We start from the raw sequence: 24,588 nt of genomic DNA, 5'->3' as shown, positions 1-24,588 counted from the left end.
GCTAGTTTCCCCTCTAGGACACACAGATGTACTCTCCACCCTTTCCAGCCAGAGATAAAGGACAGTAATTGAGACATACATGAAGACAGGACAAACATATTACATACGTTTAGTTAACAGAAGTTGTCAGGGAGCCAAATTAATCGACCCTCCGGGCAGCCCAGCCACTGATATTTCTAATCAAGAACTTAAACAAAAGAAAGTCCGTTTGTGAAAACTGCGTGTGAAATATGTCAAGGTAAAAATGAAACAATGATGACTCCAGCTGAAATTTAATGTGCAAATAAGGGCAGGTATGCCTTCAAGTGACCATAGAGGTTATTATTTTCTTTTGGGGCTTGGAATACAGCCAAACTCACTAGGAGATGGGTGTGTATATGTTTTTGCTTAAATCATATTTTTAAAACTATTTCTAAGGGTAAGACCTTAGTTAAACATAGTTTACATTTACTGTAGGTTAATTTCCTTGATATAGATAGGAATCTTTACATCTCTACGCTCGACCTTTGCTCACACCACCCACTCAGCTCAAAATATCCTTGTAATAATCTCCATCTTTTAATTAAAAATTTCTCTACATTTCAAGGTTCAGCTGAAACACCTGCTTTGCAATGAAGTTTGGAGACCACCTCAGCCAGAAGATGCCTGCCCATCCCTCCTCTGAACTCCTATAGCATGTGACACCCTCCGAGGACACGTACTTTCTGCTACCTCTTCAGAGCATTGTTTGGGTGGCAAACTGAAAGCTCTCTGAGGGCAGGTATCATTTCTTTTCATCTTTGGGCATCACTCCACGTATGTCCCTACTATCAATGCCTGATAAATATTAGGACTCAATACCCATTCATAGAATTAAAAGTAAATATGATAATTTGTGTAAGCTTCTTAGCATAATGCTGCCATATGACAATCTCACGTTAAATGTGAGCAATTATGATTCTCTTAAATAAATTAGACAATTGCACCAGCTTCTCTACCCTAATTTATGAGTTTCTGGGATCCTTCTTTAAAAGGATGTGGACGTAGTTCCCAGAGTCAACACTGATGAGTCTAGAAAATCCCATTAAAATATCTTAAGAGATCTTTACTTTCCAATTTCACATTAAGCAATTTTTTTGTTCAAAGATACCAAGTGCCTTAACCTGAAGATATGATACAATAAACCTAATAAACTATATTTTGCTGCAAATCTACATTGAAATGAATGCCTGCTTGAGTCTCAAATGCCTTAATTTCCTATTAATAGATGTGCATATAAACCATGGAAAGAGGAAGAAACTTGTGAAATGAAAGGCTTACTCACTTACAGGTCAAGGGTATAGGTCATTGTGTCATTTCTGCATCCTGAACACTCCCAGTGGACTTTATTTAGATGTAGTAGGTGCACAATACCTACAGGTTGACAAAAATTTTTAATGAATTTCAACCAGTAAGGGACTTCAGTGATGCTCTGGCCTATTTGTGTCCTTTTACAGAGGATAAAATTGAGGCCACAACATTTTTACAGGCTGTCACTACATATCTAATTTTTGTGTACAGCCAGGACTATAACCCAGGAGTCTTAATTACCAGTACAGAAGTATTTCTCCTACAAAAAGAAGAGGTAGCATTTAGTGAGCACTTACTATGTACCAGCCAGTTTGTATAGGTGATGTCAAATCTTCTGGGAAAAAAAAAAAAAAAAAAAAAAACAGAAAAAGACGTGCCCTCCTCATATTTTAGTTGAGAAAACAGAAACTCAAAGAATTTAAGTGTCTTGCTCAAAGCAAAGTGCTGGGAAGCAGGAGAGCTAACATTCAAACTCAGACCTCCTTCCAAACCCACTGCCTTCCATGTCATACCATATTAACACCCATTAAAAGCATAAAACACAGATCAGAGAAGGTATCATGTGGCTTGCTAGAGAAATCTAAAATCCTTCATCAGTTTACTTTGGAAAAAAAGGTAAAAAAACTTATGTCAAAATGTATAGCCAGGGGGCTTCCCTGGTGGCGCAGTGGTTGAGAATCTGCCTGCCAATGCAGGGGACACGGGTTCGAGCCCTGGTCTGGGAGGATCCCACATGCCGCGGAGCAACTAAGCCCATGCACCACAACTACTGAGCCTGCGCTCTAGAGCCTGTGAGCCACAACTACTGAGCCTGCGCGTCTGGAGCCTGTGCTCCGCAGCAAGAGAGGCCGCGATAGTGAGAGGCCCGCGCACCGCGATGAAGAGTGGCCCCCGCTTGCCGCAACTAGAGAAAGCCCTCGCACAGAAACGAAGACCCAACACAGCCATAAAATAAATAAATTAATTAAAAAAAAAAATGTATAGCCAAATCAAGTGTTCATAGGCAACTCTTTATAAAATCCTATTTGTCATTGACTTAGAAGAGGAATCTACTCCTGAAGAGCTGAAGGCGGGATGATGGCACATTACCTCGTGCTCAATGAATCATCAGGTACAGATTCCATGTCTCAGTAAAGATGACGATGTGGGTGGATAAGAGAACAGCCAAATCACTACTTTAAGGTAAAGGGTGCAATGTGACAGGCACATGTTACATAGTCCTTGCTTTTCTACAAAGAGATAGAGCTTCCAGCTAAGACTATGTCCTCCTCCACCACCATCTGAAATCCACCCAAAACCGGATTATTTAAAATACAGATCCCCAAAGGTCTGAGTTTTTCTGTCCTACCTTAAAGTCTCTAAGACAAGCCATTCTGTGGGGTTTTGAAGTCAGATCACCCTGGGTGCCAGTCTCTGCTTTGCCACTGAACTCTTGTATCTTCTTGGCAAGTCATTTAGCCTTCTGGAGCCTCAGTTTCCTCATTAATGTAATGGGGATAATAATATCTACCCATAACATTTTTGTGAAAATTAAGTGAAACGATGAATGTAAGACATCTACTCAAAAACCTGACTCACTGGGACTCAGTTTACTCACTAAGGGTGGATGGTAAAGGTCAAGTCCCAGAATAAGAAAAGGCAAAGAATTACATGAAAACCAACCAGATCGTCATTCACTACAATAAATGCAGTATTAAATATATCACAACAACAAAATATGTCAAGTAAAAGCCTCTGTTAACAATTTGTAACACTATTTCTAGTGAGAAAGGGACAAGACAGTGAACTGAAATATTCAAATTGACTCCATCATAAAAATATGAAAAAGAGATATTAACACTTGACACCTGTCTATTACCTAACAGGGATATTGTAAGGATTAATGAGTGTAGCACCTTGAAATTCCTTGGAAATAAGGAATAAACACATCCCCATCACACGTAGGTATAGACAAATGTATATTTCAACAAACTAAGAATTACTCTATAAATTTAGATCAGGACACAGCATGCCTTGGATGAGTAGGGTAGGAACAATATGTTCTTGCTTACGATACCAAGCTCATGACAAATGATTCATACCCAGCACTTTTCATGCCAAAAGATCCCCCCAGGTGTTCCACCAACTCCATCAACACTTTCCATCAAACTAGACTGCAGTACAGAGGAATCACATTACACCCACGGACAAGGCAAAACAGTCATATCCTTACACAACTGCACAAGTCCAACAGCGGAGGGGGCAGGAAGGAGAAGGGAAGGAGGTGAGAGAAGGATCCAGAGTTCTTCACAAGTTTGATAGGCAGCCTATAATTACCATACATTTACACCTTTAATGCAGGTGTTATTGTCATCAGACGCCCTACTTAGCTAGCAAAGGCTTTTAGCTAAAGGTGAGATAGGTCCAGAGGGTGTGTACTGCCAGTGGCCCTGAATGGGTTGGGGGTGGATTTATGGGGGACAGCAGCTAAAAGAGAAGAAAATGAGAGCTCCCACCCACTGCTGTCCTCAGTGTTAGGTTAGTGGATTTCTTGCTCTGGGGGGAATGTGAAGTACCATGAGATGAGAGTTACAAAGAGGTATACAGTCCTTCACAGTCACAGCACTCTCTTAACCACATCCTGGCCTGTAATTCTCAGTAATGAATCTGACAGGCATCCTCCCCTCCTGTTTTAGAGATGAGGAAGTTCACACTCGGGCCATCAGCTTGCCAAGATCAAACCACAAATAGGCAGAACCAGAACTCAGGTCTCCACTCTGCTTTTCACATCACAAAGTTGCCTAGAAAAGTTTCTTTCTGCCTCCCTTACCTTCAAAATATATTTTAAACTTTATCTCTCCTATGAATCTGGGACTACTTTGTGGAGGATACTGAAACAAGACTATTTCTCTTCCTCTACTAGGTATACATACACACTGAAGAAAAACAACAACAATTTGTATGTAAGTGGGCAGGGATGGAATGTATGTCCTTATAGAATGAGAGACTTAATAGGATAGAAATCTCCTTCGTTTACATGATTTGAGTGCTCCAACTTTTAACACCTTGATTATTTCCTACATTATCTCAGACTTCCTTACATGTCACCCCTTCAAGCCCTGACCCTAAGAAGCCTGACTGGGTTTATAAGCACCATTAAAAAAAAAAAAAAAGGCTGGCAGTGCTTGGCACCATTTCTTAAATGGAGTTTAAAACTTGCCAAAGAGGTACTCTCCTTTTCTTGCTCTTTCCAAGATCTTTCAATAGGTGAACTAAAGTAGAGGTCTAATGGGTGAGTGATATTTTACGGCTTGAATTATATTAAAAGCCAGAAATATTTTGAGTCCAAAGTCCTTTACTTCTTGATACAAGATTTAATATGTTTGATGTGTTTAAAATTGCCCCTTAAAGCTAGAAGCTTTGAGTTAATCACTTAAAGCAGTGCGAAAGTTATTTAATCAGTTTAAGAAGATTCAAGTTCAAATTGGGGGATTAATTTTAGTGGTTATGATATGAAAGATAGGACAGTTAAGGTAAGGAATGAGGGCAAGGGTCCCCGGAACTTGAATGAAAAGAATTTCAGCTTCAATTATTTGATTAAACCAGTCCTGAGAACCATGTAAAACCATAGCCTTGGTCATGAAGGCTGAATTGTAGGTTAAACCGTGCTGAGGCTCTCAGGACAGAGACACGATACAAAATACTATTAACCACGATTTGCCTTAATACAATTTATATCTATGTACCCAAGAAATCCATAATGACAGGCTCTTATTTTAAAATGTTCACAACTTTCATTTAAAAAGCTGACAGTGAGCACAATTCACTAAAGCGGCACTTCCCTGGGAAGGTTTCTGGCAATAACATCACAACTGAAAACATTTTGAAACGTACGTACCAGGATGCACAGACTGTGCATAGTACAAATACTACAATCTCAGTAATCTGATAGAAGCTGAAACTTTGATTTTTTTTTTTCAGTTTACCCATCCTTGGTTTTTATTTTCTTGTCTGCTTAAATGGAGCCTAGTGAAGCTTCCATACTTTTAAATCACCTGCAGTTATCACCACCAAAGCTCTTTCTTTACTATTTCAGCTCCTTGAAGTTTCCAGGTGCAGTTTAAACTGGAATAGCTCCCTCAAATTCCAGACATGCAGGCTTTTCCAAACATCTAAAACCTTCCCTGATCTTGGACACAGCTCATGGACTTGCACCCACGCTCCCCAGTGTCAGCCTCCTGGAAATCCAGCAACCCCTCTCCTCCCTTAATAAAGGGAGAGCTACATCTCTATTTGTGCTCTTCACTAGAGGAGGTCAGGCAATGGGGGAGAACAGGGAGTTGTTGTCACAGGGACATATCTGATCTTCCTGGGACAGATCAAGCCAGAGAACAACCACTCATTCACAGGCTGGAAAGCCCCAGCTCTCAAAACACACTGGCTGGTGCTGTTAGAAGATGCTGGAGAGTTCCCGTCCTGAAACTTACATCCACTTGGTCCCCAGAAACAGAATACATTAAGGGCTCCTCACCATCCACTGAATTTCTCTTCCATGTCGGGAAGAGGGGGTTAGGAGCGCCGCACAAATATAAAAAGGCTACAAATAAAGACTTTTTGATCTTACGTGCTCTCATCCATAAGTCTAGCAAGTTAAAGGTAAAGTCACTTGAGGGAACGCCAGCCTGCCTAGAATTTTAACCCTTTCACCTCTGCATTCAGAATACTTTAACCCGCTCTGTTTGCCTGGTTTTCGGCTCCATCCTACACAAAGGAGACCAAAGAAACGGGAAAGAGGGATCTGCCTGCCCTGTATGAAGCTTTGTTAGAGGTTTGGAGAGGACGCCGGTGTTGGTGGGAAAGGGGTGGTCTCCTAGTTGGTGACATTAAATCCTTGGGGAGGCGGGCAGGGAAGACTTTAGTTTGCACAATGTTTCAAGTCCAGAAACCCCATTTCCCCAAATTCTCAATCAGATCACACGGCCGACTTTAACCCTTTCCATCTTCCACCCCTTTGCCCTCAGTCCCATTATACTCACGCTGCTGTTGTGGCCAGACCAGTGGACCATGGCTTGGTTGTGTGCTGAGTCGCCTGTCAGCGCGAACGTAGTGCTGGTCAGTTTCAGCTCCTCCAGCCGGAAGCGAGTGGCTTTGTCCGGGTCCCGCTCCAGAGTCCCAGGCTCCTGCTGCCCTCTGTCCCTTAGCACTCCCCGGGGGCGTCTTCTCGTGCCCTCTCCCCGTTCCGCCTTCTCTTGATCCTCTCCACTCCGTCTCCTCCGGCCAGAGCGTGGAGCAATCGCCACCGACGCCCCAGTGCCCGGGGCCCGCTCCAGGGACAGCGCTCGGTCTCCGGGGGCCACTGCAAACACGGGGCGTCCGAGCAGGGGCGTGGCAGGAGCCCTGCCTCGCGGCCCCAGGTGAGGAAGCCCCCCTCGGGTCGGAGCCCAGCGTGGGGCCGAGCTGGGGTGCAGCGGGGGACCGCAGGAGCCGCCGCCGCCGCAGGCGCCCGGGGCGCAGAGGACTAAGAGCCCCGCGCCGGCGAGGAGCGCGCTCAGCCCGGCTGGGGAGCCGCCGCCGGCGCCAACTTTTCCCATTGCGGGAGCGGAGAGGAGCGGAGAAGGGGTCCCGGACCGGAGGTGGCGGCGCGGGGCTCTCCGCTGGCCGGCTACGAGGAGCAGGAGCTCAGGACCCCAACTCCATCCAAGTTGGGCCGCGGTGGGGGCGGGCAGAGGCGGTTCGGGGCAGGTGGCGGCCGCTTGCCCGGGCTGGGCTGGTGCCGAGCGCGGGTCCGGACGGAGCGAGCCGCCGCCACGCGGGGGTGGAGCCGAAGTGAAGTCACGGGCGGAGCGGGCGCTGGCGCGCGGGCAGGCAACACGGAAGGGAGGGCGGGCGCTGCCGGGGCTTCGAGCGCCGCGTCCCGCTCCCGAGCTGCGCTGCGCGCGGTTGGCTGCGGGGACTGGAGGCGCCGCCGACCCTCCCCTTGGGCTCGCCTGCGCCGCCGCCGTCCGCTCCTCGCCGCCGCGCTCTGCGCCCCCGCGGCCGCCGGCCTCCGCGCTGAGCCCGAGTGCCCCTCCCGTGGGGGCGGCCAGCCCGGACCTGGCGGAGTGGTCACTGTGCTGGGGACTTCCTATTCCTGTTTAATTGTTTCTATCAGTGTCTGTGGCTGTTTCTTCTTTTTCCTCCCTGGTCATTTTCAGTTTAGAAAATAGGAATGAATGGGCTTCTGCTCTTTCCCTTCTTAGTCTCAGGGAGTTGGCATCTTGACCTTACCTTGGGAAGAGTCTGTGTGTCCCAGCATCAGCAGAGAATGATGTAATTAAAAGATCGCAGGTGTGTGTGTGTGTGTGTGTGTGTGTGTGTGTGTGTGTGTGTGTATTCTGGGGGATTTTCCCATCAATTATCACGCTTAGATTTCTTCCTTGACCTCCTAAAGCACTCACTGTATTTGAACCCAATCTTACTGCATTTTGTGGGCGTATCTTGGCTTCCCTAAGAGACTGCACACTCATTGAGGACGGGAAGGCTACGTTGTGAGCAACTTGGAAGAAGTAACCAGTTCATTCTGTTTGCCATTTTATCCTTAGTACTTGGACACAGTGCCCTACATGGTAGGAAATCTGTCAGTCATTAATTCAATAAATATTTATTGTAAGCGTATTATATTTCTGTGTGCAAATACATACAGGAAAGGAGGCATGGTGCTCCATCTATCCTGTGGCATTCGTGCCTATCCCAGAGCTACTAACACATGCCTTAAGACTCAATAGGAAACCATGTGGGTGCTGGATGCTCTGCCATTAGTTTGCTAGGGAATCTATGACAAGTAGTAATCTATCAGCTTCCTAGGTTTAAAACTAAGTTGTTGCATTAGATGACCTTTAAAATCCCTTTCACTCCTAAAATTCTATAATTGTATGATTATAACGTCTGCCCAGCCTAGCTCCCCTGCTACTATTCAAAAGTTCAGATTAAGATTTATAGTAGGTGAATGGGCTTTGAAAAGTACAAAGAATTTCTCAAAATCCAAGCCTTTTTCAAATAGAAAGTTGCTTCTAAGGGCTGAAATACCTTCACATGTCTTTGTAGTCTTCATGAGCCAGATAACACTTTATCACATGGTAGCTGTTAAATTATTCTGTGAATTTTTATTGATTGAATAAATGAATCCCACCACAGAATAGTACAGTTCCCAGTTTCTAATTACATGTTTGTTCATTTTCACACCTGCAAAGGTAACCTCACTGAAAAATCTGAATCCTGAGTTTGTGATGGGACCAACTTGCAAGTAACAGAGTGATCATTATTCTTTAATTAATAATACTCTTTTTAATGCTGTACAAGAGGAGTTTATCTTATTCCAAGCCAGAGGTGTGTTACAAAAAAATTTAAAATGATTGTTCTCATGATCGATCCAAGAAATATGCCAATGCAAAGAGCACAGGCTTCTCAGCCATAAAACTTGGATACTTAAAAGGACAAAAGAGTGTCCTGTTTGTCATTAAAGGAGACACAGACTGTTCTTCCAAAAGTACCATTACTACCCAAGCCTGAATCCTCCTAAAAAAGGACCACTGGCATATTGTGGCTTCTAGATGGAGGAGAGGTGAGCCAGAGGTTATCTCCTTCCTCCCAAATGGCAAGTGTTCTTTGTCAAAGCCCAGGAGAGCTGTTTTCCTCTCCTCAGAAAAGTTTTCAAAGCTTTGCAGGATCCTTTGCTTAATGCCTTCTTTCTATGCCCTGCTAACCTCCTTTCCACTCTGCAAGAATTCCTCCAAGAGAGGAAAACCAGATTAGATTAAAGACTCAGAACCCAAATGAACTCCCATCCAAATATAGGACTGGAAAAAGCAAAATGGAAAAGAAAATAGTAAATTCACATTTTCTGGTCTTAGTCTATTATTAACCTACCAAAATTTAGATTGCTTTGGTTTCAAAAGGAAGTTCTTCCTGAAGATTTGGGAAAGTAGAGCTGACATTTCCTCCTCAAGGAGTTTACAATGCCCATCTTTTCAAACACCTACTACAGTAATCCCTTTTAGTGAAAGCATTTTCAGTCCATTTGCTGAGAATTCGTAGAGGCAGGCACTTTTTTAATGTCTGATTTTAATTGTCCATTTGTGAAAAAGGTTACACAGATATAGAAGAAATTGACTCCAACTATTTTTTCTAAAATAAATTCATTTTATTTCTTATGGCTCTGGTCCCCATGAACTTTTGTCAACAAGCAGAAAGAGAAAATATCAGTAATTCCCTAAACCATCATCTTTTTCCAGAGGACTTCAAGAAATAGGCTAATCATGGGGGAAAGTGGGCTAGTCTATTTCTTGGTGTTTGCAACCCAACAACCCAATAAGCAACCCAACGGGTTTTATTAATATGATCCATTAGGAATGGGTGATTTGTTAGGAAAATAGCTGATATTAAAGGCCACTAGAGAGCGTAGATCTATAATTCCAATTAGGAGTCTTTTTCATTATGCACATGAGGAATATGCCACCACCTAATGTAAGTCACCATCATTTCTTACCTGGACTAGCTCAACAGTCTCCATACTACTCTCCCTACTCCAAGACTGCTTTGCTCCATCCTTTCTCTACAATAGTCATCTCCAAAGTGGGGTACAAGTGCCAAAATGGTATCACAAGGTGATTCATTTGTGTGCAGGAAATAGACTAGTTAATATTCAATTACTGATTAACATATATTTATATGTTATTTATATATCTATATCTATCTATCTCTGCATATCTATGTATCTATCTATCGAGGGAGAGAGAGAGAGAATATGAACATATAAACATTTTGGAGTCACATGCTGATTGGTGTACATGATCAAAAAAGTTTAGATGCCTTGCCCTACAAAGCAGCAAAAGTGGTCTTTCAAAAGTATAAAAAATACCATTCCTTGCCACTATTTAAAACTTCAGTAACTTACTTTTGCAAACAGAATATCTACACTCCTTACCATGACCCATCAGGCCTGCATGAGCTGGGTCCTGTCCATTCCTCAGTCACATTTGACAGCACTCCCCCTCCTCACCCATATGCTTCAGTCACTCTGGACGATCCCTACCTCCCATGTGCTAAGTTTTTTCCAACTCATGACCTTTGCATATGCTGTTCCCCCTACCTGAAATGCCCACCATCACCCCCATTCACATGGTGGACTCCTTTTCTTTGAAACCTTCACTTTAAATGTACTTCCTTAGGCAGACTTTCCCTGACTCCCTAACTAAGAAGAAATATCTTGCACATTTTCTGCATCAATCCTTTCTTAGTTCCTTCTTAGCATGTTACAGGCTTCAATTATTTTATTTGAATGTTTTTTTGTTAATACCCACCCCCCCCAAGCAACATGTGGATAAGGACCATGTCTCCCCTGTTCATCTTTCCTTTCCCCAGCACCTCCTTCACCTGCCCAGCTCATGGAAGCGCTCAATAAGTAACTGGCTAGCAGAGCAACACTAGTGTACCAGCCCTGGCTGCACAGCTGCTAGAAGTTAACATTCTGTAGATCAGATGCGTCCATGTGCTGGAAACCACGCTAAGGATTGTACATGTGCCCGATCATTTGGTTTTTTACAAAATTTATCTCACCTGAGTACTATCATTGTCCCCACTTTAAAGATTACGTTAAACAACTATGCAGAGTCACATGGCAATTTCATGCAAGAGGCAAGGCTTGAACCCAGGCACCTTATTCCTAATATGTTCTTGACTTTTTGCAATACTGTTGCTACTCCAAATCCAAATAATTACAGGTAACTTTATTGACAATTTGCTATGTGCCAGGCACTCTAATTAGCACTTTGAATCATTTTTTAGTAATGTGGAACAATTACTTTTGGAAACAAGTGAGCGAGTTTATTTAGGCTGAAGGGAAAATGTGTATTCTCCAATTTATATTGGCTTTTATTCATTTAAGGGTTGGGGGTAATGTTATATGTGGTTATAGCCACATACACCTTATATGAATAGAGTGGTATGTTCACTACTAACAGAACCTTGCTGCACCGACTGCATTAACTGTCACATTGGTTTTTCTTCTTCCCCTTTTCCTAGGTCTCTATGTCTGATGGATATCTTGGCTTCAGCTGCACTAAATCACATTTTATGTCTCATCATTAGAACAATGTCTTTTAATAGCTCTCAAAATACTTGGCTCCCCTTGGATACCATTGACACAAGGTGTCTTGCATTTCAGATCAATTTCATGAAGAACCACAGAAAGAACACTGGGGAGAATAATATGCAGACTCTTCTCATTGCTTGCCAAGGGGATGATGGGATGTTTTAAACTGCCCTTTAAAATATATTCAGGTATCAACAAATACTGGCCTAGCTCTGAATTCAGTAATGGTATCTCTTCGCATACACCCAGTCTAAGTGGCCTGAACAGGAGAGCTTAAGCCCTCTTATCTGTAAAAATAGGTCTGAGATTATCTACTTGACTCATAAGGTGTTGTAAAATTTAATTCAACTTCATACACCTCTTAGAGATAACAATACTGCCTTGTATTTATATAACTCTTATCTCATCAGACCTCTAAACAGTTTTTGGGGTTTTTTCTCCTAGTTTAATAAATCTTGCAGCAGCTCCAAAAGTTAGGTAGGGGGCAGTTTTTGCCTGCATCTCACAGAATATAAAGAAATTTATCCAAGGTCACAGAGTTAGAGAAAAAACTTAGAACTAAATTTTGTTATCCTTTTTCCCTCCCTTTAGTCCAAATCCTGCCCCAGTTTGCATATACATGAATTAAAATTCCACACTGTTTTTGTTCAGCGATTATGTGCATTTCTTACACAATCACTTCAGGTTTCAAAAGATAGCTTGTATAGCTAAACAGAAAGAGAGAAGCATGAAATAATATCACTGTCATTGTGTAAACTCATATGCATATATATTTTTCCCATTTAAATAGTCAAACAATGTGAAATAGAGAAAATGTGCACTATGACTTAGTAAGTTTATTTAGAGAGGTATTATTAGACTTTTAAAAGTATACCTTTGGGGCTTCCCTGGTGGCGCAGTGGTTAAGAATCTGCCTGCCAATGCAGGGGACACGGGTTTGAGCCCTGGTCCGGGAAGATCCCACATGCCATGGAGCAACTAAGCCCATGAGCCACAACTACTGAGCCCGCACACCACAGCTACTGAAGCCCACGTGCCTAGAGCCTGTGCTCTGCAACAAGAGAAGCACCACAACGAAGAGTAGCCCCGCTCGCTGCAACTAGAGAAAGCCCATGCGCAGCAATGAAGACCCAACACAGCCAAACATAAAATAAATAAAATAAATAAATTTAAAAAATAATAAGAAAATAAAAATATACCTTTACCAAAAAGTCTTAGAATGTACTTTAAAAATTCATTATAGTCTTAAAATGATCTAGAAATTGTAACGTCTATCATTTCTCTCTCTCTTCTGTCCTCTAGTCTGTTAGTCCAACATAAAAAGGCTTTGACATAGTAAATCACAAAACCAACTTCATAATACTTTTCCTGTTCCAGTCTCCTTGAAAGTAGAAATATGTAATAAGAATCTGCTTTATAAAAAATAAATTAAATTAAATTAAAAAAAAAAAGAAAGTACAGATATGAACTCAGTTGGAGCTACATTTCACTTCTGTTTCTTTGGGAGTACTAACTAGAGGAGAGAAGACGAGAGAAATGGAAAGCTGTCCCTCAATTTCTTTAAGGGCCACTGAGATGATAACCAAAAGCTTCCTATATCACAAGAAGTCGTCTTCGGTTATTTTTGTCTCTTTTCCAAAGAACTGATCCAAAGATGAATGAGGTTATCACTGAAGCCAAATTCAGTAGATTTCTAGGGCAAAATATTCCAGCAGAATACAACTCTATAAAATGTACAGTAGCCGTTGAAAAATAAGATCTTTGGGACTTTTCTCTCAGAGCACAAGCATAGCTTGCAAAGAAAAGGAGGAAACAAATCAAAGAATAAGTAGCACAATTGGGCAGACACTAACTACTTTGTGCTGCTTCCCATTTCTTTGTTTGATCTGGACAAAGCATAGACATACTCCAGCCCTCACGAGTCCAGACATCCTGACAGTATGCTACTCTCTGGCAGCAGCACGAAAGTACACTGAAGAGGAAGGCAAGAGAAGTGATCAAAGCAGAAGTTATTGTGTCTATCTGCCTCTGGCGCTTGGAGACAGTACAGTGTGAGGCTCAAAATCCTATACTTTGAAGTCAAGATCCTAGTCGTAAATCCCATGTATGCCACACCGTAGCTGTATAATATCATTTGAATTTCTGAATCTCTGTTGCCTAATCTGTAAAATGGAAGTTCTATCACTTCCCTCACGTGAGGCTGTTCTATATGGCACAGAGCAAATGCTCAATACCTGTTCGCTGTTCTTAAAGTTATTTCACGTTTCAAATACCAACTTCCATTTGACACTGCTCCCTAGGTAGAAGAAAGTTAAAATCCAGTCTACTGAAAAAAATAAATCTATTTCCTGCTGAATATAAAACAAAAATTAAAGACCACCATCCCCTCTAAGATATAATAAGAGGGGTAGACAACAGAGATTGAAACACAGAAGTTTTGCTTTGGAGGCAAATTGAATGGATGGAATAAACTACTGCCTTCTTGGTTCTTGCCAAACCTATCTTCCATGTGAATCACGGTACAAGGAATCTGCACCTGAGTTTCACAAGCTTCTAGGAGGTCAGCAGTAAATTGGGTGGTGGACTGAACTTTTGACCGTGTACTTGAATTATTCTTTGCAACGTGAAAATTTAACTTTAGAAAAGGTCAAAGGAATCCCTTATTTAGTACGTCATGGAGTAAATGCATGCCATTTATCATGAAGAGATACTACGAAGTCTGAACACATGAACAAGCTTAGATAAATGCCCAAATGAAGATTCATGAGTGTTTGCCATGAAAAACTGTTATTAGGAAGTGCTCAGCTACCTTTACCTGCTCAGTATCACCGGGTACGATTATGTGAGTCACACTGTGGGATGAGGTCTGTCCATTTTCTAAAGCCAGCTGTGGTCCTAGCAGTGGCAGTCTAATGAGCCCCTATCTAAGAGGGCATGTGGTACATTGTCAAGCTGCTTTATGCCTGCTGTCCAAACGCTGGATTTCTGCAGAGGCCCTACTCCAAAATCGTTTACGCCATTCCTCCATCTCCTAGCCCAACTCCTTGATATTTCTAGATTTTGGTTCCCTGAATTGATGACCTCATGGTGCCTACCAGCCATCCTTTGTAGCCTAATTCTTGATCCCTGCGTGCATATCCTATGGCATCGCACCCTAGATTTGTCCTTTCATTAGAAAATGTTTGAAATTTATCCATAGCCTTTTAAGGGTTCTTATTATGGAAATTATCCTATAATAAATTTTTCAGTGCTGTTGTTTTAGTGCTAAGTAGGTAACCACTATCTCTTTTCTATATTCTCTTGGCCACTGGTATCTATTCCAACATTGTACTTTCATTATTATGATCATCTGTCTTACCCTTTTATCTCCCCCATTAGACTGCAAACTCCTGTAGGTTACAGGTCCTGTATGTCTTATATATTTATCGCTTTGCCTTAGTATCTAAACCAATGCAGGCACAGAATAGACATTCGGTAAATGTTTGTTGAATGAATGAATGACAAAGCTGGTGTTCTCATTTCTTTGACAGCATTTCTTAATAGCATCAGATAATCATCACTAGGATGAATCACAGACACCCACCACCAGTGTCACATAAAGCTACGTTGACACCAAAGACAAAAGTTGAATCAATGAATAAAGCAATTTAAAACAAAACATGGACTGAAAAAGTTCATGTTTTCCAACCTATTGCTATTAGTTGCAGCTTGTTTGAAGAGAACCCTGCTCAATAACAATGACAATGCTTTTTAGCATTTAAAATATTTTTTAAAAATTATTTTGAAATTTAACCTATATCCATGAGAGTATCCAAGTCTTAACTAAATTGCTTAGTGATTTTATTTTTATACACACACACACAACCACACAGATGAAGAGAGAAATCTTCTCCAGCCTCCCAAAGGCTCCCTGTACCCTGCCAGTCAGCAGCACCAAGGCAGGTACACTCTGACAAAGAATGCCTATTCTGACTTCTAGAACCATAGATTAATTTTGCTCTTTTTGAATATATTTAACAAAGTCAATCAGTATGTACCCTGTCTAGCTGTTATCATTCAGTATTATATTTGTGAGATTCGTTACCCATGTAGAGGGTACTAGCAATTGGTCCATTTTATTCCCATGTAGTATTCCACAACGTGAACATACAACTGTTTACTTATTCATTATACTGTTGATAGACATATAGGTAGTGTCTATTTTTGGCTATTAGGAATACAGCTGCATCATTGTGAATGTCATTTGGTAGACGTAAGCTAGACTTGCTCTAGGATATATTCTGGGGCCTGGAATCAATGAGTTCTAAGGAAGGTGCATGTTTACTTTTGATATACAATGCTAGTTTTTCAGTGTTTGTTCCAAACAGCAATGTGTGAGACTTTCAGTTATTTCACATCTTCACCAACCCTTTTTTTTTTTTTTAATTTTATCCATTCTGGTGAGAGTGTAGGGGTATCTCATAGTCATTTAATTTGTATTTTCCTGAAGAATAATGATGCTGAGTACTTTTTAAAATATTTACTGGCCTTTGAATATTCTATTTTTCTGAAGCACTTGTCCCAGGCTTTTGGTCAGTTTTAAAAATGTTGGGTGGTCAGTCTTTTTCCTATTGATTTGTAGGAGTTTTTACGTAGTCTAAATACAAATCCTTTTCCACATATATTTTTATAGACAATAGTAATAATTTTACATTAATGTTCCAAATTTGGGGGTTTTAAAATTATAATTTTTGATAAATAGAAGTGCTTAATATTTATGTAATACAATTTATCAATTATTTCAAAACTTTTCTTTATGGCTAATGCTTTTTATTTTCTGTTTAAGAAATCTTTTCTTACCCCATGTTCATGAATGTATTCTCCTATTTTTTTCTATAAGCTGTATTGTTTTCTTTATCACATTTATTTTTATAATCCATGTGTGATTAATTTTGTGTGTATGGTATGAGGTAAGGCTGAAAGTTCATATTGTTTTATATGGATACCAATTAACCCACTGACATTAATTTAAAAGACCATCCTTTTCCCACTTCACTGTTGTGACATTTATTGTACATCAGGTGACTGTATTTGTGTATTTGTGTTTCTGAATTTTCTATTCTGCTTAATTGATCAGTTTATCAAACTCTGTGCTAATAAAAACATTTCTTAATTACTATAACTTTTTATAATAAATCTTGATTTTGGGTGTGAAGTCCCCTACTTAGTTCTTCCATATTGTATTAGAATTGCCTTGTCAATTAAAAAAAATCCTGGACTTTTTAATGGGACTGCATTGTGTCTATAGATCAATTAGGGAGAAATTAACATCTTAAAAATATTAAGTCTTCCAATCCATGAATATATTATTTCTCTTCATTTATTTAGATATTCTGAGTCCTCTGTCAGCAATATTTATTAGTTTTCAGTGTAGAATCCTACACATCTTTCAGTAAATTTATTCCCAGGTATTGGAGGTATTTGGTGGCATTGTGAATGTTATTTCTTTGTCTTAATTTTCAACTAATTATTTCTAGTATATTGAAACAGAATTAATTCTTACACTAATTTTGTATCTAGTGACCTTGTTAATTTTGCTGATTAATTCTAATAATTTTTTGATTCTTTTAGAATTTCTATGTGCCTAATGATATCATGTGTAAATTAAACTTTATTTCTTTCCTTCAAATATTTCTACCATATGCTTATCAATTTATGTATTGCTTATTGCTTTGATAGGAAGAGAATTATGATGATGAATAGAAATGGTGGCAGTGGGTCAGAAAATAAGTGGGCTCAGAAATCACTATGAAGTACATTATTTACTGGGGATTGTTTTGCAGATGACATTATCACATTAAATAAATTTTTTTTATTCTCAATTGGCTGACTTTTTAAAAATCGTGAATGGGTTTTGAATTTTATTACATGCTTTTTATGCATCTTTTTTTTAACATGGTGAATAATGCACATATTTACATTTTCCAGTTATAATGCACTTGGTATATTATTGCTTAGTCAATTCAAAAATTTTTAAGTATTTTATAGAAAGTAAAGAATTATGGAGTGCAATAATGAAATACCTTTTAACTACACTTAACATTTGCAAATGATGTAAATTATAAAAATACAAAGGCTATAATTTCTACAATCACACTGGTCTATAAAGTTAATTAATATAGTCTGTGCAATTATAAATAAAAATATACCTCTAGTATTCTGAAAATAAGCAAGTGTTTTAGCTGTTCCTCCAGATAGTCATTTGTTCATTTATTAGCAGCAGAGGCAATAACACAATGCTAAAAATAAACATGCATCGATTTTACAATACATACTTACAAAAGCCTTCTATCACAATTGGCAAGTGCAAATAGACCTTCTATCTATCCTTAGTGCATTATTCTTTTCACAAGTAAAACAGGAAAGTAAAATAGTGAATTTAATGCTATTCAGCACCTTGAATAAAGTCAAGACACTTAACATCTACATATATCAAAACATTTGCATCTGTATGAAATGGTTACATATTTTCCTCCTTTGTTCTGATGATGTAAGTTGATTATAGAATGTTAACTAATCTGGCATTCCTGGAACAAACTCCACTTTAACATAATCTATTATTGTATTTTACTGGTGATTCTCATCGGTTTATATTTTGTTTAGGATTTTTACAATTATATTCATGAGATTTCTTGTTCTTTAATTTTTATTTTGTGTAATGTCCGTGCCAGATTTTGGAATCAAAAATATGTTGGCTTCATAAAATAAATTGGTAAGTGTTCCCACTTCCTCTATATTCTGGGGGAATTCGAACGAGATTGGTTTTATTTTTTCCTTATGTATTTCGGGGAAATAACCGTTGAAGTAATCTGGGCCTGGAGTTTACTTCATGGGAAAATTTTATTTACACACACAATTTCTTGTGTGTATGTATGTATGTGTATGTGTATATATATATATATATATATATATATATATATATACACACACACACACATATACACATATATATAATTTATTTTTGCATTCATTTTGGTACATTGTGTTTTTCAAATAATTTATGCAATGAATCTGAATTTTCAGTCTATCTGCATAAATTTGTTTCTATTACCAATTATACTACTCTTATTGTTTTATATATTAGATTTATATTAATATCCTTTTGATTCTTGACATTGGTGACTTTTGTATTCTTTCATTTTTATTGATCTATCTTACTAGAAGTTTATCAATTTTATGAATTGTTAAAAACAGCTTTTTGCTACACCAATTTTGTATATTTTACTTTATTGCTACTTTTATCTAATTATTTTCTTCCTTTTCTCACCTTGGGCTTAATTTCCTATTATTTTTCTCTTCTTTTGATGGAGAAGTTTATATTATTTTTCCAAACTTTTTCATACACGTGTGTGCATGCGCACACACACACACACACTTAAAAATATTTCCCCTCTAATCACTGCTTTAGCTGCATCCCACAAGTTTTTTTTTTTCTTATTAGTCATCCATTTTATACACATCAGTGAATACACGTCAATCCCAATCTCCCAATTCATCACACCACCACCACCACTCCCCGCCACTTTCCCCCCTTGGTGTCCATACGTTTTTTTCTCTACTTCTGTGTCTCAATTTCTGCTCGGCAAACAGGTTCCCACAAGTTTTAATATGACCCATTCATTATTATTCAGTTTAATATGTTCTGATTTTCATTTTCTTTTTTGATTAATGAGATTTTAACAAGTATTATTTTTAATTTTAAAGTGTTCGTGTTTTTCTAATTACTGTTTTGTTTTTATTTTTAGTTTGCTTCCATTGTGATCAGAAAAAATATTCTATGTAATTTCAATTATTTAAAATTTGTCCCAAATTGCTTACTGGCCTATCCTATGATCAACAATGATAAATGTTTCAAGCACACTTGAAGGAATGTGTTCTACAATATTTACATTTGGTGTTTTATATATGTTCATTACGTCAAATTTATTAACCATGTTTTTCAAATATTCCATGATCTTTGATTTTTTTTTCTCCTTAATTTTTACTCACTAAGAGAGGTAGTCCTGGGATCTCAAACAAAGCTGTGCAAAGGACCACTCCACCTTGATGGGCCTTGAACTTTAACTTTTGCTTCCCCAGAACTATATGATGGCTGAAATCACTGTGCAGCTCATGTTTTAATCTCTAAGCTGCTGTATCCTTCTGCTGATTTTCCTGAAGTTTTATCCTGCAATGTGCAAATCATGAATTGCTCGAGATTACATGCATATTTTTTACTCACTTTATGCGTATCCTTTATGTGTAGTATCTTCCTTTAATGTCCCAGTTTCTTTGTCCACCCTAAACTCAAGCATCTGTCTCCTTGGTCCAATGTGACTTATTTTAGGAAAACATTCCCCAAGCAGGAATTGGCAAATGGACTCCAGAATAAAATCTTGGGACTATGGAGCTCAACTCATTGTGTGAGCTACAGCCTCTTGGTCCTGTATCCATAGTTTATTTCTAAGGCCTTTTAAAATAGTAATTTTATGTTATTGCCTAAGTTTTACAGTTGTTTTCAACAGGGGGATTATTGTGATTCAAGCTCTTACACCTTGGCTACAGTCAGAAGTCTAAGATACCATAGTGATCTTTTGTTTCTGTGTGTCCACTGGACCCTTTTAAATACATCACTGGATTTTAGTCATTGCCAACATGAGTCTGACATTTTTATGTGGAGGATTTATTTTTATTGACCAGATAAGAGAAATTCTTGCCCATCACTGTCAGCTATAGCCCTTAACTTGATTTTCAAAGAGCTAATTGGAAGAAAGAGAATAATGAGAAAAAAGGGAAAACTGCAATTATAATGACCTGGGAACTATATTTGTAGCTTTTCATCATTAAAGATGGTATGTTCTGTGCTGCTAAAATAAGCTGTTTTCTTTAGTTGGCAAATAATTTCAAAATGATTTACATGGAGACTTTGACTTTTTAAAAGAGATATTGTTTTTCCTTATTTTTAAAAACTGGAAAGAGCAAACAGAAATGCCTAACATTTCAAGACAATTTAGAAATGTCTACTGACATTTGTTCAGCAACAACTGGGAATTTGTTGGAGATGTAAATTCTCATGCCTCACCCTGGACCTACTAGATTAGAAACTCTGGGGGTGGTGCTCAGCCATCTGTGTTTAACAAACTCTCCAGGTGTTTCTGATTCATGCAAAAGAACCACTGCTCATGCTGGTGGCCCAAAGGCCACACTTTGATAAACACTGTTCCAGAGACATAATACCTGGCACATATAGATGATCAATAGATACTTATTGAATAGTTGAATAAATAGCAGATTGATAAACAAAATCAATCATGCTGCTGTATAGATTCACTTGCAATTTGGAAACAAACTTCCCAACTTCAAATATAACACTAGGATCAGAAAGGATGGTAGGAAGGGTTACGCTTATTAAATCTTATACAGAAATTTCACGCTTGTGAATTTTCTGTATCTCTCAAATGTTAACTCCAGAACAGTAGCAGAGCAGAGATACCTCGGCATCCTGTTGTCCTGCAGCAGAGAGTGGTTCTCAATGTGTGGTCCCCGGAAACAGCATCCTCAGCATCACCTGGGAACTTTTAGAAATGTAAATTATTTGTCCTCACCTGAGACTCACCGAAACAGAAACAGAAAGTTTACAAAATTTACAGAGGATTCCAATGTACACAAAGCTTTGAGAACCACTGCTCTAGGATATGGATTTTAATAAGTTGGCAATGAGTCACATGGAAGAGCTAATTAAAGGTGATACTTCAACTAAGCACCAAGGTAAACAGATGGAAAATTCCAAAGTACCTTTCCAAATTGATATATGCAAATGTTTGAAAGAAAGTCTTTAAACTAGTTCTGCAACTCTTGAAACTTTCAACTGGATAATATATACATATGTGTGTGTAGGTGTATGTATTCCTGAGAATATAGGAAACCTAATACATGACTTCTGTGATCAAAGATTACAGTATAACTCTCATCAGTGAAATCTAGATGGTCCTGGAAGAACTGTTTTGTGGTTTTTCTTTCAGTTAACCTGCACCCCAAGAATAGGTCAGTACAAAGGTCTTTCTTTTGGGCCAGAGGTGGGTCATGTGGGAGAATAATATCCAGCCTGGAGTCATCTTGGGTCCAGTTTAGTAGTGCCACCAAGACAGTTCAGAAATAAGAGTTTTAAATCCCAGTAGCAAAAAACTAAGGGGTAACCCTGGATATCTAGGTGTTACTGAAATTAGGGCAAGTCCCCACCCACAATATGATGCCCAGGGTATGAGATCTATAGACAGAGGGACCCAGTAAAGAAGCTCTAACGAGTCTCTAACAGCCTCCAAAGAGAAAGGATCAGCTCTAAACAGCTGTCAAGCCCAGAGAGCATAAAACCAGCTTATGAAACTACCATTTAAACAAAAGATTTCACTTTTCTTTTTCACTCCACCCTCACTCTGCTCCAACTGTGTAGGAGTCAGAAACTATCTAGCAAGGTGGGGTGAGGGCAGCGAAAGCACAAGGTAAGGAAATGCAAAAGAAATCAACCTTGCCCTTCTTTTCCACTGCAGGCTTCCAGGAGATGCCAGCTTCTGCAGGCTGGGAAGGTGAGAGCATTTTAATGATAAGTCAGATCCAAAGTTTGCATTAATATCTTGAACTGGACATTCTGATTTCTGAAATAGGGTCAGTTTGTTTCTTAAAGTGGCTCCGGGTTATTTTAACTGAAAGAAACAAGCAAAAATATCATGGACTTGAAGTTTTCACCCAAAGGCAGAAAAACATTATCACAACTGAACACATTTTAGAAGGATGGTGAGAGATAAAAATAAAGTTGTGTTTTGATTATGTCAGGAGTCGTGCTTGCTCAACATACTGGTTACACACAGATTGAGCCTTAAACAATTTGGTTCAAGTCCAAAAATTCTAAAAAACCAGGACTGAGCTAGTTCTGTGCATGTGAAGCCTATTCTACAGCAAGTCCACATGTGGACGCATGCCGAGATGCCCAAATGAATGTTGACTGTGAATTTTATGTTTAAAATAGTTTATAAAGATATGAAGCAATTTTGTAGGGGCAAAGTGGTGTAATAAATATAGAGTTTTTGCTTTTATTTCTGGTACTTTCCTGAAGTACTTGGTCTATCACTCCTTACCATGTGATATAGAATAAGGCACTAATTCTTTAGGCTTCCATTTCCTCATCCGTGTTATGGAGGACTGGGCTTGGTGATTTTAAATGTTGACACTTATGATCCATGACATCATTATAAAAATGATTCGTGATCATCAAGGTAGTACCTCTCCTTTTAAAACCTTCCCTTTTATATTCTGTGATGCTGAGTCTGGGACTGTGCAAATTACATTCCTCTTTTGCCTGCTGGCTGTTAGGCTCGACCAACGTGGGGAGCTAGATGGAGCCTGTGAGAGGAGAATGACAAATGAACTTGCTACTTGCTATTTGTGCCACCACAGAAATTTTTCCTCCTCACTGTGGTAGCTGGTTTTGATATCAGTGTTTAGTTACCTCCACTTTGCTGCTTCTTTCCCCACACTACAATATTATGCCCCAAGAGCCCCTTCAAAAATATCACAGGACACCTCCCTTGAAGGTTGGAGTTTCATCTTGACGGGAGTGCTTTGGTGAGATTCTGACACCAATTCTGGTCTGGTCTACCCCTCCCCAGAGGGCTGAGTCTCAGCTCTGTGGGGTCCCTTTTCTGCCATCTTCTTCTTTTTGCTTTCCCAGGTCCTAGGGGCGGTATCTGCTTACTGAAGCTACTACTTCAGTGATACTTCAGAGATCTCTTTTTGCCTTTTCAGTTATCTGAGTTGTTCTATATCCTGACTGGAACCTGAATGATACAGAAATTGGTAATGAGTGGTCCCAGGAAACAAATCCTGGAAGATGGGCATTTGGGATTGGTTTGTCTGTCTCTTTGGGCTTGAATGCACTGTTGTACTCCTTAAGATGGGAATGGGATGTCAGTGATCCATGGCACTTAGTGACGTGGTAATTCATTGAATTATCACCGATGGTTGTTTGTGATAAAGTGACCTCTGAAGTAAGGGCTTTGAGAGATGAAATGCTGCTTCACTTGACTGTGATGGTGATGATAACATGGGTTTTGGTGTGGTATAACTGCTTCTGAGTTTTGTAGAGCATTTTAAAAAAGAAATGACAAGTTGAGAACACAATTGAAGAACCCAAGGACATCTCTGGTTGTCCCTTATTCTTTTTAAAACATTTTTTTAAATTGGGATAACATTGGTTTATAACATTATATAAGTTTAATGTGTACAACCTTATATTCCAACTTCTGTACACACTAGAGTGTGCTCACCACTAAAAATGTAGTTTCCATCCATCGCTATGCAGTTGATCCCCTTTTACCCATTTTGCCCTTCCCTTACTCCTCCCCTCTGGTAATCACTGCTCTGTTCTCTGTATCTGCATGTTTGTTTTTGTTTGGTTTGGTTTGGTTATTTACTTTTTTTATTTGTATGTTTTTTTATATTCCACATGTGAGTGAAATTATACAGTACTTGTCTTTCTCCATCTGACTTATTTCACTTAGCATAATACCCTGGAGGTCCATCCATGTTGTCACAAGTGGCAAGATTTCATGTTTTTTGATGACAAAAGTGGCTGAGTAGTATTCCATTATATATATATATATCTATATATATATATATATAGATATAGATATAGATATAGATATAGATATAGATATAGATATATAGATATATCTATATCTATATATCTATATCTATATCTATATCTATATCTATATCTATATATATATCTCATATCCTCTTTATCCATTGATCCGTTGATGGAAGAATGTCTTATTCTTGTAGCCACAGGATTAAGCTCCATAAATCCAGACACAAACATTAATTGTGCAAGTTGCAGAATTACAACTTAGGTTGGATTCACAACTTAAGTTGGATTCATTTGGTTGCCAAATGAGTTATGTGAAAGTTAGGACATTTATTGATAAGTATAGATCTTCCTCCACTTATGGTGGAACTTATGCCTTGGTAAACCCATTGTAATTTGAAAATATTGTAAGTCAAAAATGCATTTAATACACGTAACCTAACAAAATCATAGCTTAACCTAGCCTACTTTAAACATACTCAGAACACTTACA

At 39.1% G+C, this 24,588-nt stretch overlaps 1 protein-coding gene across 6 annotated transcripts in view; it reads right to left on the bottom strand.

Moving 5' to 3' along the window:
- Positions 1-7,051, bottom strand: part of SORCS1 (sortilin related VPS10 domain containing receptor 1) — a 576,899-nt gene extending 569,848 nt beyond the window's left edge. For 5 of the 6 annotated variants that reach the window (XM_057531517.1, XM_057531518.1, XM_057531520.1 and 2 more), the window contains exon 1: positions 6,345-7,011. In XM_057531517.1, the coding sequence (XP_057387500.1) occupies positions 6,345-6,899 (555 nt within the window). In that variant the 5' untranslated portion in view covers positions 6,900-7,011. Of the gene's footprint in view, positions 1-6,344 lie in introns of all 6 variants that reach the window. The other variant, XM_057531522.1, reaches the window with a different exon arrangement.
- Positions 7,052-24,588: the final 17,537 nt, after the last annotated feature.

This window comes from Balaenoptera acutorostrata, chromosome 16 (genome assembly GCF_949987535.1).
Source record: "Balaenoptera acutorostrata chromosome 16, mBalAcu1.1, whole genome shotgun sequence".
Classification (NCBI taxonomy): Eukaryota; Metazoa; Chordata; class Mammalia; order Artiodactyla; family Balaenopteridae; genus Balaenoptera; species Balaenoptera acutorostrata.
The sequence above is the reverse complement of the archived record's forward strand: the minus strand, read 5'-3'. Positions and strand labels throughout refer to the sequence as shown.